The 15,000-nt window shown below is 43.6% G+C and overlaps 1 protein-coding gene across 1 annotated transcript in view; it reads right to left on the bottom strand.

Moving 5' to 3' along the window:
• Window positions 1-6,545: 6,545 nt before the first annotated feature.
• The window catches only part of nr5a2 (nuclear receptor subfamily 5, group A, member 2), a 64,467-nt gene continuing 56,012 nt past the window's right edge, over window positions 6,546-15,000 (bottom strand). Inside the window, exon 8 of the mRNA XM_048253019.1 lies at window positions 6,546-9,100. Coding sequence (XP_048108976.1) covers window positions 8,853-9,100 — 248 coding nt within the window. The 3' untranslated portion in view covers window positions 6,546-8,852. The remainder of the gene's footprint in view (window positions 9,101-15,000) is intronic.

Consider the following 15,000-nt stretch of genomic DNA (forward strand, 5'->3'; position numbering starts at 1 on the left):
AGAATGAGACAGACCAAGCAAAGGGAATAAGAGGGGGATAGAGAGGGGGGGGTGTATTTTCGCCCTGTTCCAGCTTTGCCTTATTGATCTGACTAGCTCCATTGAGGTGCTTTATTTTTTCAGGGGTTTATTTATTTTATAAGCTGCTGAATGCCTCACTTCTGTCTCAAGGACTGCTTTCTTTTGGCCCAAAGTGGGAGAGGGCTACATTTTTTAAAAATGGGAACGTTTTGAGAATTGAAAAGGGATTTGGCCCAAGCGCGGAGTGAACGACATTCAAACAACAGACAGCAGTCAGCCAGAGAAAGAAAAGAAAATGGAGGAAAGCTTTCCAGAGTGTCTGTGAGGAGATGTGTGTGTGTGTGTGTGTGTGTGTGTGTCTGTGTTTTGTGTCTGTGTGTCCAATCAAATGTGCATGTGTGCGACTGTACATGTGTATGTGTGCACTAGTGTGTGTGTGTGTGTGTGCTTGAGTGGCACAGGTTAAGAAGACGGCCAGATTGAGTCCAGGCCTCCAGTTTGACGTCTGAACGTGTGGGCTTCCCCTGTGTGCCTGCTCTGCTTATTATGCTTGATTTGATCCTTTACGTGGGTCTCTGCGTAAAGTGTATGTGTGTGTGTGTGTATGTGTGCATGTGTGTGTGTGTGTGTGTGTGTGTGTGTGTGTGTGTGTGTGTGTGTGTGTGTGTGTGTGTGTGTGTATGTGTGTGTGTGTGTGTGTGTATGTTATTGTGTGTGTGTGTGTGTGTGTGTGCGTGTGTGTGCGTGTATGTTCGTGTGTGTGTGTGTGTGTGTTCGTGTGTGTATGTGTGTATGTGTGTGTGTGTGAGAGAGAGAGAGATTCAGGCCTGCTCCCTACTGCTGGCTGTTATTTCCTCCACTCGACACCAGTGGGTCACAATTCAAGGCTGCTGCACTCACAGCAGACAGAGCCCCATCAGAGCAGCACTCCCCAGGGCAGGGTTCTCCCAGAGTTCACTGCCTCCACCACACCGTGTGTGTGTGTGTGTGTGTGTGTGTGTGTGTGTGTGTGTGTGTGTGTGTGTGTGTGTGTGTGTGTGTGTGTGTGTGTGTGTGTGTGTGTGTGAGTGTGTGTGAAAGAGAGAGAGGGGGATAGAAATCCTGGAGAAGAGGCAGAGAAGAGAAATATGATATTTAGTGTGTTGTTGAGGTGTCACTGCAGGGTGCAGGGGAAAAGATCGAAAGCCTGTTTGTATCCATGTGTTTTGTGTGTGTGTCCATGTACGTGTGTGTTTGTGTGTGTGTGTAAGAGAGAGACAGAGAGAGGGATGCAGGTTAGGAAACTGTGTGTGTGTGTGGTGTGTGTGTGTGTGAGAGAGAGAGAGATTGAGAGATGAGTTAGAGAGCTGCATGATATACTGAGATAAACTGCATGTATATGTGCAGTTGTGATCATGCTCTGTGTATGCTATTGTGTATATTGTTTTATCTGACATACAGAACAGACCAGAGCAGACAGAACAGACCAGAACAGACCAGAGCAGAACAGACCAGAGCAGACAGAACAGACCAGAACAGACAGAACAGACCAGAACAGATACAAATACGGTCAAAGAAAAAAAAGAAGTCAAAAAGTCGAGACAGGACCCATCTTCAAAATGTCTGTGTCCACCACTCTAGTTCATCCAAAACAAACCAGAAAAGGGACTCAAACTTCTAAATACCGAAAGTATCCTTTAATGCAAGGGTCAGAGTCTTCTTCACACTGAAAAGGTGTTGGTGGTGTCTCTGTTATAGTGGCTATTTAATGAGAGAGGAAGAAAGAGATCATTCGGTCCATGGGTGGGGCCACACATGCATGTGTGTGTCTTTGTATATTGCTTGTGTATTATTCATATTTTATTGGTGTATCTGTGAGTGAGAGAGCATCAGAGAAAGAGTGCTCTTTGGTAACACAGTACCAAACAATACAGCAACATTGCTTTGAATTTGAATTGAGTGTGTCTGTATATGCATGTATATCAAAAAGAGAGACAAAGAGAATTTTATTATGAGTGTGTGTGTGTCTGTGTATGACAAAGAGAAAGACAGTGAGCTAGCGTGTGTGTGTGTGTGTGTGTGTGTGTGTGTGTGTGTGTGTGTGTGTGTGTGTTTGTTGTCCCCTCCAGCTGCCTCCAGTGTCCTTGAGTGACATTTCCAAGCTGATTTACTGTCTCCTGCACATTTTCATTGTCAGTTGACAAAGAGACGCTCCGCCATTGAATCTGCCGTTCTACTGGAACAGACACAAAGAAGCCGTGACCTTGCACCTCACCCGGCTTTTTTATTTCCCTTAAAGTGTGCTGAAGTTATCAAAGAACTGCTTATAATCTTTCTCTATCCTTTCTCCCTCTCTTGCTCCCTCTTTCTCCTTCTTTCTCCCTCTCTCCCTCTCTCTCTCTCTCTCTCTCTCTCTCTCTCTCTCTCTCTCTCTTCCATTTCAAAACAGATAGGGACTTTCTTAGTTTTACTTTCTTAGTTTTAGTCTGGAAAGGATAGGAACGTGATGGATAAGGAATAAAAGTTTAATGTCAGGTGCTTAACCAACTACCAACAAGCTGCTCATTTTTAAGCCACCACGTTTGATTGATGTTTGCGACTGTGTGCCTTTTACGTAAGCACCCAAGGATGTATTTTTGTATCGCAAATGTGAGTTTTACAGCACATCTCTCAATAATGCATGATATGTGATAGTCAACAAAGACGTAATAAATATTAATATCAGTTGCTACATTCAACAATTTTAATGCCACAAGGATTCATTTCTGATGGTGGATGTATAATTCTAAAGGCACATCATTATACACTTGTGCTGATGGGGAAAATTGTGTACATGTGGGTTTGAATGCTTAAGTGAATCATGACTGTGTGCAGTGAATGCCGTCATTTTATGTCTTCAGGCACGTTATACCATCAGTGTCAGTTAATTGACACATGTTTGCCCTTTACAAAATGGCCCACTATCTTCAGGGTCAGAGGTCGCGAGGCTCTCTCTGTGGTTCTCCCCCCGGAGCAGAGCGTCGCTGTTGTGATCAGAATGAGACTCTCATTGTGTTTCCAAATGTCCGTGCGGGAGCCTGGCGGGCAACAAAAGGCCAGCGGGACCCCCAAATGCGACCATGCTTTTGACACAGTCACGTTTGAATTAGACCCTCCACATGAGTCCCCTCCTCCCACACACACACACACACACACACACTCTCTCTCTCTCTCTCTCTCTCACACACACACACACACTCTCTCTCTCTGTCACACACACACACACACACACACACACACACACACACACACACTCTCTCTCTCTCTCTCTCTCTCTCTCACACACACACACACACACACTCTCTCTCTCTCTCTCTCTCACACACACACACACACTCTCTCTCTCTCTCTCTCTCTCTCTCTCTCTCACACACACACACACACACACACACACACTCTCTCTCTCTCTCTCTCTCTCTCTCTCTCACACACACACACACACACACACACACACACACACACACACTCACATACAGAGCCCTGCGTAAATGGATTTCTGAAGTGGTTGTTTGCGGAGGTTTTCAATCAGCCGCAACCTTGAGTCTCTTTTATGTGATGTCTGTGTGGTTTAAGTGGCGCTATAGCATGAGGAGCATGAATGCATATGCCCTTTTCCTCTCCCCAAGTCTACTGTTTTTATTTTGGTTAATCGAAAAGAAAATCTACCTCTGAGGATGCGACATTGTTGGGGTAATTAATGGAATGCTAAGAGCGAGGTCCAGATGCTGAAAAAAGTCAGATTATGATATTTACATATTTACTTCTTTAGATGGCTAATAAGGATGAAAAAAAAACAGATTAATGCTGTGAGGTATTGCTTTGTACGGACTTATGTTTAATACATGCATTTCAAATGAAAAGGACTATGACCTTCAGGTCCACTACGTTTTAAAAGGGCCTGTATTAGCTTTGCATTGCTGAGGTTGGGTTTTGCATAACAATCACTCATCCTATTTAATATGCACCTATTAATTCGACAAACATTTCAATAATTTACTGAATTAAAAGAAAAGTTTTTTTGGGCGAAGGCCAGTGAGCAATGGTGCAGATGAAGCGTGGTGTGGGGTCGGCGTGGAGCGGGGGTTTGGTCGGCAGGTCTGACACACTCAAGTGCTTGTGATGTTGCCACGAGAGTAATAAAAGTGGTTTCAATGAGAGTGTGTGAATGAAGTGCCTGTCCACATTGCAGAATTACTTGATGGTTGGTCTCTTTTGGACAATCCTTGTGTGTTTTGTACATGCCCCACATACACACACACACACACACACACACATAGACCGAGATATTGGCCCTCACGTATGCACCCTCACACACATTTAGCCTTGTGTTGTCTGTGAAGAACAGTGTATGAAGAACACCATGCAGGGAGATCCAAATGAACTTTTAATGAAAGATTTACAAATTGGTTGGGTTAGAATTACTGTCTTTATTACTTTAATCATGCAATGTATACCTATGCTTTCATCCCACCACATATATTTTCAGTTACATATCTATATAATTTGGTATGTTGAAAGTTATGCACAAAGGTTTCCGTCAGGAATATATTGAACTTGACACTATTAGGAGACACGAGTTCTACATCTCATTTCCATCAAATCAGACAGATTTCCTACAATGAATTTTACAGGCTTGGCCTCTTATGCAGTTTCATTATTAAAAAAGAAGTCATTTATATGATGTGTAGATCTGACTCTTTATTCACTTCTTTTTTGTATTTTATTTTTCTCTTATCATATCAAGAGCAGGCAGCACTTGAATGAACACTTTATATTACATTTAACATTACCTTGTGCTCTTCTGTATTCTGTGCCCAAATAGGGCCGTCATTCCGATTATTATTGTATTGTATTGCATTGTATTGTATAATATTACATTATATTGAAAGTCATGTAGCATGTTCATCCTGTTCATCTGTGTCCCCCAGCAGAGTAGCCTGTCTCCCTGCCAGCCAGGGGGGGCTGCTGTGGATGGGCACTACCAGCATGTTCCGATGGAGACACACCACAAGCCTTATCTTCCACGCACAGCGGCACAGTCAGGTGGCCTCGTCTGATGGGACACTAAGGGTTTCCTGTGTATGTTATAATTACAGATGTTTGTGTTTATATAGTGTAAATGTTCCAAGCCAAAGCTAATTTTTACGTAGGCCTTTATTTTATTTTAGAAATGGTATCTTTATGAATACTCTGAACACTGTTAATGTATTTGTATTATCTTCTTCTGACATAAATGTACTTAGAAAGAATCATGTGGACTTTGTGGATTTTATGCCCACTTTTTTTGTTCTTTCGGCATTTATAATTTAATATGTGATGACCAACATGTATGTTTATTACAAACTCACGCCTATATTATATTTACACAAAATGTTATTTAACTATGTATTTGCCATGTCATTCATTCTAATAAGCTTAAGTATAAGTGACAAGTAAAAGTAGATATGCAGTGTGTGTATATCTTCCTTCAGTTGAATCAGGTACACAGAGAAGTGAGAGATCAGTCATATAATGATTTATTTAAATAAGAGGGGTGAGGGGAAATCCATCAGCTCCATGGTAAGAGCTTCCCGCCAGAGGAATCAGCAGCAGGGACTGACATCCATCTAGTTGTGTTGTGGAGACTGCTGAAAATGTGAATCTGTGTGTGAGTGTGTGTGTGTGTGCATGTGTAAGAGAGAGACAGAGAGAGGGATGCAGGTTGGAAACTGTGTGTGTGTGTGTGTGTGTGTGTGTGTGTGTGTGTGTGTACTGACATCAAAGGCAGTGGCAACTCAGAAAAGACACAGGTAATAGGGCTGTGATGCATTAAAGATTGTCTGAACACATACAAGACAGAAGAAACAAACATGGAAGTCACTAAACATACAAACCAGTCAGCTAAATTTGAAGCTTTCTTAGAGGGCTCAGGGACATCACATGTCAAATTTAAAAAAGAACTATACGATCAATATTTACAAAATATGTTTGTGAACATTTCTCAATTGATGAAGACCAGCATTAATATCATTCTGTAATTTTGTAGGGTTTGTGTTGCTGCCAGACATTTTGATATGATAAAAATAAATATCAAATAAATGCAATTGAAAATTTAAGGATTCAGTATGTTTTGTGTTTGTATGTGCAAGGTGTGTGTCACCATGGCTCAGACATATTTTTCTAAATACTGTGACACTTAATAAAATTTAGTAAGACTACCTCAACATTCCATAAAAGAAGTGACAACAAGGAATGCCAACCTTGAAAAGAGATCAGTGCTCGACACTGCAGCTCATTGTTTATAATGCAGGACTCAAAACCATGACTCAGGGGACAGATGTTGTCTTTGGTATACTGTAGAACAAACACGTTTCAAAGTCAAGCTGTTTCAAATTCAGTGCTAGCAAAAATGCAATGCAACAAGTTGCACATATTAACTTAAATACAATTATTCTGTTGTTTTGTTTTTTTTCATACAGGTTTTCATGTGAAGTCAAATAAGATACAGTATTTAACAGAGGATTGTGGTAGTTTCAATGATTTTATGTGTGTTTCTGAACATCTCTGAGCAACATTTTTTTACTTTTTTCTCTTCTTTTTCTTTTTTTTGTTAAAACATGCCACAGTAAACAGTATATTTGGCTACCATATCCTGTGCTCCAACCCAACACAAGAATGAAAACCAAGACACAATAAATTATCTCCAAATTTTAAAGCTCAACCAGGGACATATATTAAAAACGTAGAACATAAAGAAAAACAGCTCTACAAAAATGACATGTCATACACAAAGAAAAAAATGGAAACCCTCACACAAGGCAAATGATCAAATGAGCAATGAAACAGAACGTTAGAAACTTGGATTTAAGTGAGATTTCTTTCTGATTTTAGTGTCTCACGACATCATTAAGTACTGCACCAAAAAAAGAGAGAAAAATAGAATGAAATAACTGTACACACCAACAAAAGCAATCCAGAGGAACTGTTGTTTTTTTTTTCTGGTTTCTCTTCTACTCTTTCAGGAAATCATTGCTTTGCAATTTAGTCTTTATCACAGTTCTTTCTCACGTGACCACATAAATGTAAACACATTGTGTATCCATGTTTGTCATTTTTCCATGTTTCTTTTTTTAATTTTACAACATTAATACTTTATATATATATATATATTTATATATTTGTACACATTTCAGTTCACATCTGCACGGTTAGCTAGCATGATAATGAAGTAAGGCAAGACTCACATAACTGTGACATCACAAAAATGTATAATACTGATAGTTAAGGATGAGTGGTCTGTCTGTGGTGGTGGTTCTAGGCTTTGGTCTTGTGTTGGCAGAGACAGTAGTTCTTCACCTCTGTCAGGCCTCATTCTCTCACTTATTAAAATCAGTTGCATTGTGGGAACAGAAAAAAAGTGACGGTTCTTTCCAATACTTGGGACTCTTCACTGAGAAAGTAACTGGAAATGCACAGGCCGACAGATCTGCATGAACCAATTGTCAAAATGACAGAATTCAGTTTCTCCCATCAACATTATACTGTATGAGGTAAGCACTTAAAACAAAATTGTGACACTGGACAGAGGGGTTAAAGAGGCTCCTCACAATTACCATGGAGAAGAAATTTACTGTTGGTTTAAAAGAGATGCAGTTTTTTTTTTATCTGTAGTGTTTTTTTTTTTTAAAAGTTTGTGTCAATATGTACATATTTATGTCTCGCTCTTTGTTGCTTTGATCCATGTTGTCCAAGTTGCTGAGGGGATGGCAATAAAAGTTTTGCAGGTGAGGTGGTGAGTACAAACTCCACCACTTTAGAGTTCATCTCTCAGAGTCTGTGGTCGGAAGTCCAAATGCCCCGAGTGCCTTAAAACAGACAAGACAGCGTGGAAGAGGCTTTTTTTTTTTTTTTTTTTTTTTTTTAAATCAACATCAACCAACAAAAGTACCAATCTCCTGAACTAAAAGAGTTTTGGGTGAGAGTCCTCTGTGGTTGGCTTGAACACGTAGCCTTTCCGAGATGGAGAGACAGGCCGGTCTGTCTCTCAATGTCTCTCTCTGCACTGCTGTATTTGTTAGCACACACAGCCTCAGACTGGGTTACTGGGTTGAAGTGCACTGAGCTCTCGGAGTTATTATGTCTGTACTGTAGTTTTTTGTTTGTGGGTGTTTTGATCAGTTTTTCCTTCACACGAATGTCTTTCTTTTTTCTTCCAGTCAAATCTGTCAACTGTGAACACTTTTCCAACACATTTGCAATTGGCGAGTGCCTTTGACATTCACCGTTACCACCTACTTTAGTTTTTTTTTTTTTTGTTTCTGACCCACTTTGTGTTTGTTTGGGGGTGCTTGTTCGTCACTCTTGCTGAAGACACAGCAAATGTTTCACCGTGACCCAACGCAACTCTAAGTGGCAGCACGTGGTGCACATTGTGAGAAGTGAAGAATGGAGAGGCCATGGGATCGGCGCCAGCATCTGTACATGTTTGTCGAATGTGTTGACTTTTAGTGAACGCTGTCGTCTATGGCACCCGGCTGGAGGAAGGGATGTGCACACAGTCGCCTGGTTGGCCCTTTTTACAACTCCCCGACGGCTCCCATTCATGTCAGCTCAGGCGTTTGACCTTCCCTTCTGTGATGGAAGCGATGAGGGTGATGGCCGTGTCAAGTTGAGTCATTGCTCTGAGTGGCCTCAGCTTCTGTGGCGAGTCTCTTTTTGTCGCTCTCCCTCTCCAAAGTCCACCTGTCTACCTGTCTGTCTGTCTGTCTGTCTGTCTGTCTGTCTGTCTGTCTCTCTCTTTTAAGAGTCTGTCTGCCTCTCCTCTCTCCCCGGTCTCAGGCGCGCTTGGCGTGGAGCATCTCGATGAGCAGGTTGTTGCAGGGCACGTCGCCGTTCAGGTGCTTGTAGTAGAGGTACTCCTCGGCCTGCATGCTGATGGCCCGGATCTCGGGCAGCCGTAGCAGCAGCTGACCGAACTTGTCCGTCTGCTGCGGGTAGTTGCACATGACGTAGTCCAGCAACGCTGCGTTCACCTGCTCCTGGACACTCTCAACCAGGTGGAAGTTCTCCAGGTTTTTCACGTCTGCAGGAGGGAGAGAGAGAGAGAGAGAGGGAGACATAGGGGTTGATCAACTGAAGTCAAGTACGAGGTACGAGTTCCAAAATTGTGAATTTTCTGGTTCTTTATGGCTCAACGGTAACACATTAGTCCATCACACACATAAACACAGTACACACAGTAATATTGATTGGTTGGTAATAGGCTGGGTACAGGCTCAACCTGTGCATGTTTATATGTAACATAAAGTAAAATAAAAATAGACATCTCTGTGTTTAAAGACTTTTAGATGTCCGGCAAAGTGGTGTATAGTATGAACTAGAAAGGATGCGAAGACTGAGAGAGAGGTATTAGATTTTTCTGTGTGTATATGTAGGTAGGGGTGTGTGGGTGAGTGTATGTTTGTATGAACGGATGGGGAATTGAATGTGTGTGAGATGGGGGGCGGGCTGGATTGGTATGGTGGTGGGGAGCGGGATTACGGCTACTCTACAGAGACATTCTACCCCTGGGCATATGAATTATGCAGGTTCTGGGGCGGTGAGGCCCTGCCCCTGCCCCCTGCACAGGACAGCACATAGTGCACCTGAGAGAGGTGCTTAACACTCCGCAACCAAACGCACTTTACAGAGCACCACGAGAAACACATCAAAACAAAACACATCTGACACAATGTGTGCGTTTCCATTTGTGTTTCCTTGTACACTGCACACAATGTGTGCATTTCCATTTGTTTTTTCTTTGTACATTTGGAGCCCTCAAATCTCAGCGGTTATGCTCACATTTCTATTTTTTTTTACTTCATATATAAATAAATGTCCATTCAGGCTACAATCGGTGTGTGTGATAGTGATACATGGCCAACTAATGAATCCCTAGTGTGGTGCGTCCATCTGTGTGAGTGTGTTTGTGTGTGTGTGTGTGTTTAATCAGGTGAAGATCGCCTCTGTGTGAGTGTGTTTGTGTATGTGTGTGTGTGTGTGTGTGTGTTTTAATCAGGTGAAGATTGCCTCTGTGTGAGTGTGTTTGTGTGTGTGTGTGATCTTTTATTAATCTCTTTGACCCTAGGTTGGGCAAGGCCGGGGACGGTGTGTGTGTGTGTGTGTGCAGCGCTGTGCTGCGCTAATGGAAAGTGACGAGGTCCCTGTGGCAGCCTGACACCTCCAAACGATTCTGAAAAGGACTCCCTAACCCTCCCTAACCCTCCCCGCCAACGCTAATGAACCAGCTGGCACACTCCACTGACTCTCTGCCCCCGAACACACACACACACACACACACACACATACGCACATACTAACGGACAGACATACACACACAGACAGACACACACACGTGCATGGACAGAAACAAGCACACACATGAGCAACCTGCCCTGCGACCACAGAGAAAGAGAGAAAAAGGGAGATAGAGAGAGTGAGGGAGGGAGGGAGGGAGAGAGGGAGGGAGAGAGAAAGAGCTAGAGGAGCTGAGAGATTCTAATGAGGGCTGGAGCAGGCAGTGAGGTAGCGAGGCAGTGGCTTTGGCAGTGAGTGTGTGTGTGTGTGGGTTGGGGGTCTGGTGTCTGACCCCTCAGTGACTCTAGAAGGATAAGCAGAGTAGAGTAGGAGGAGTGTGTATGTGTGTGTTTGTGTGTGTGTGCATGAGTGTGTGTGTGTGTGTGTGTGTGTGTGCAATAACAAGAGAGGATAAATATGGTTGGGAGGTGTGTGTGTGTGTGTGTGTGTGTGTGTGTGTGTGTGTGTGTGTGTGTGTGTGTGTGTGTGTGTGTGTGTGTATGAGCATGTTCCTGTATATGTATGTGAATAGATGTGTAGGTGGTGGGTGGTGGAGACCAATTAGAAAAGCATGTTCTGAGAGTTTAGTTTAGTACATGCTGACACAAGTAAATAAAGGGCACTTATTTACAGTGATGACCCCTGTGTGCTAACTCTTGAGAGCACGGGGATTTGTGGACAGCTCTGTGGTCCCTGCACGGCAACAGCAGAATCTTAATGAGCGAGAGTGAAACTAAGGAACACTCAGTCTGGCATTCCCATACAGTCTACCATTTAGGATGTACTTGGATAGACATGTGGACTTTTTATTTTTATGGACGAATTGTTTTTTTCTTAAACTTATTTTATTTTTATGTTTGTGTTTGTTTACATGCACAGGACGGTGCTGTTGTGATTTCCTTCGGGATGAAGTTTAGTCATTGGTAGGTGCTGATATATGTTTTGATGGTCAGATTGACCGGGTTAAATAGGCGCAATGATGCTAACGTGCCTCTGAGATGTTGCCATGGTTGCTCAGGCTATGGGGTGGGAACCAGGGAAAGAGGAGGTGGAGGGGGGGGGGGGGGGTGGGGTGGGGTGTTAGGGGTGGGGTCCAGAGGGATGGGAGAGACACGAAAACTACAGAGATTTTTTTTCTTTTCTGGCTAATTAGAGAAAAATGTAGCAGAAAAAGTAGCCATTTTAATTGCTAATTATTATGAGGCTCTGTTTGAAAAAAAATGAAAGAGGGAGGGAAAAAAAGATGGTCGATGACAATGGTTTGATCTCTCATTGCCGACTGCATCCCACCTCCCTCCTTCATAGGCTAACTCACATCGTGAATTTAATCCAAAGGTGACAAAAACAAATCAAATTAAGCCTTTTACCTTTCTTTTTTTACCTTTCAGAACCAAACAAAAAATATGTGTCTTCTACCTCAGTCGTGTCTCTCTGACTAACAATACAAGATGCAGGTGTTAGCATCAATGCTAGCTGCTCAATGGGGCTGGGTGCCCTGTTGTGTGGAGACGTGTGCTAAAACGTCTCTCATCTCTCCAGCCCAGCATTTAGCCACTGAGGGACTAATTATCCATTTTTTTCCCCACATGAAACAGCCTCAGTGTGCTGAGGAGCCGTGCGTGAGCTTGACGCCAGACCCTGCGGTCCTGTGGAATACATTGTTCATTTGACTAGTGATCAGACCAGACGACCCTGTGTGCGCACACACACACACACACACACACACACACACACACACAGAGACACACACACACTCTCACTGCTACTGAATTGCCCCTCCTATGGCAGAGGCGCCTGTTAATTAGGGAGATTTTTTTCCCCTCATCATGATCTCTGCATAAAATAGATAAATAAATCATATAAATAAGATCTGAAATTCATTCAAAAATAAGTGGTAAAGGGTGGTGTGCTTTCCTACCCCTGACTATGTTTGACAAGACCCTCCAGACATTTGTACACATATACACACACACACACACACACACACACACACACACACACACACACACACACACACACACACACACACACACACACACACACACACACACACACACACACACACACACACACGCACACACACTCATTGGTGGTCCACTGACATGCATGCATACACATACACATGGCTACTGTGAATGTGTATGTGTCGATGCTTCACGTTTAGAAGGCTCTTGTGTAAAGCATTCATCAGAGCTTTGCCTCCCTAACAAAGCACACATGTGTCTGCGTTTCCGCTGACTACGGGCCCACTAGCACAACATTAACATAAGAAGTGCTTTAGTAGACGCTAACAGGCGCTAATCAATGATTATTTAATTGGGAGGTAATAGCATTAACGGAGGGCAAATGCACACAAGCCCCCGCTGAACCATTCATGTCACCAGTGAGTGAGTGATGCCCTCTCGGAGAGGGTGCGGCTTCCCAGACTCATCAAAAAAGCACAGATGTTTGACAGCAAAGCCATTAAACGTGTGAGTGAGCAACATGCCAATTCGTCAGGGGGGGAGGGGGGGGCTAAGATATACGCCCCAGCCAATGAGTTGGGCCTACAGTTCCATATGGGTGGGTTTAAAGGGTCATCTTTTTAGATAAACAAAAGAAAAAAAACAAGAGTGCTGCCACAAACATTCCTAACAAACATTCCCAAAGGTGTCTCACACACACTGACATACCATCAAATGAACATACACACATACACGTGCGTATAATGACCCACGTGTGCATTATAACTTACACATACACTCAACAAGAACAAAAAAACAACACCTTTATTGCCTGCTATAATCATGTAATCAAACCGGTCCTGTAAATTTCGCCTTCATTGATCATTAACTCGGCTCTCGGCAGCATGCGCCAATCATGGAGAGGGGCGGAGGCTGTCGGCAGGCAACCTCTCTGACCCCCTAGGCTCGTGCAAGGGCAGATCGACCTCCCCTCTCCCCCCCCCCACACCCAGACCTCTACGCACTCTCTCCCAGGGGCTCCCGGGAGGCCCCTGGGGACCGTGGGACTGAAAACAGGAGGCCCCTTATTGGGAGCAAGGTTCAGTGTCCACTAGGTCACCCACCAGCACCGCATACACTAGCCAATGGACAACAGTGGACAATATTTGCTCATTTCACACAACATGAGATGAACAGAGACAGTGTTCATTTCGCTTGGAATTCTTTTTTTTTGTTTTTGTCTGAGGCTGTATAGGAAATAGGAAATTACACCCATGTTTGGGACTATGCAAATACCAAATTACTGTACACAAAAATCCTGTGGATTGATGCTTTGTGTCTGTGCGGAGTGAGCTAGAGCATGATTTGTGTTGTGGTATATCTGTCATGTTTGAGCTCATGTGGTCCACATCACTGCCATGTCCAATCTGTGAGTCCTCCTCTGGGCTGCCACGGATGCTGGAGTTTTTGGTGGGCTGTTGGGTTCGCTGGTGTGATGTGGTTTGCCAGTCCTGAGCCCGCAACTCAAGGGCCTCCTTATCAAAGCCGTGTGGGCGAATGGCTCTTCTCAGGCAGTTTCTCTCTCCCCCCCTCCTCTCTCTCTCTCTCACACACACACACACACACTCTCTCTCTCTCTCTCTCTCTCTCACACACATACACATACACTATCTCTCTCTGAAGTTTTGGAGTTTCACACGCTGAGATGAACATGATTACTGTGTCACAAAAGATTGGGTTCTGCTGATGTGGAGCTAAACTATTTGGAAACCGGAACTCTGATATCCTGACCATAGTGATACAGGAATGCTTGTAAGATAATGCCAAATATATGTTTTAAAAGCCCTACCCAGACTAATTATGCGATCAACATTAAATGGCATGTGCGTTTAATACTGTGTCAAACTCTAAAATGTGGCTAAGCTAGCAACTGAGCTTGTCCCTATCCGTACTTCAACATCGGAACATCCTTGACGGCCCGCCGTCTGTTCAACGGCTCACCGATTTATTTTGGCTCTCGATTCCTCCGCCCTCTCTAAACCAACCCAACTCTTTGTTCTCGGCACATCCACAGTGTTTGTCCCGGGAGACTCCCCTCTCTGCTCTGACGTTCCCAGCCTCCTTCCCATGGGAATGTCCATTTGCGTTCCCACTTCTTAGAAGAGAACAGTTCGGAAGTAGTGATGTCTCCTTTCTCTCGCTCCTGAGTGTCAACACGTAATGGAGTCTTCAGAAGGAACGTGGCCGTGAAGGAGAATTTATTGTCATCTGGGATGCTTCCTTAGACTCTGGATTTTGATGTGCCGTAGCAGTGATGGCCTTGGTGGACGCATTGTGGATTGTGGGCAAATGCCTAATGTCTATCATAGTGACGGTGGAGAGATGCATCTCATGACTTGGTCATTAAATGATAACTCGTAGCAAATTATTATTTTGAGCCAAGAACCTGTTTTTTTCCCCATCATTATTGGTTTGAGACACGGGGCCTTTAAAGATAATCATGGCATCAGAACATTCCTTACCCACAGTCTCTCTCTCTCTCTCTCTCTCTCTCTTACTTGCAGACATACTTGCTCTTTTCCCTCCCTCTCTCTTTCTGTCTTAATGATGCATGAGAAATACTCTTCACAATTGTTCCAGTTTTCTTGGAGGGGGTCTTTCTGATAGGGTCATGAAGCGCCAGTGGGGCTACCTCTCCTCCCTC

This window comes from Alosa alosa, chromosome 9 (assembly GCF_017589495.1).
Source record: "Alosa alosa isolate M-15738 ecotype Scorff River chromosome 9, AALO_Geno_1.1, whole genome shotgun sequence".
Lineage (NCBI taxonomy): Eukaryota > Metazoa > Chordata > Actinopteri > Clupeiformes > Clupeidae > Alosa > Alosa alosa.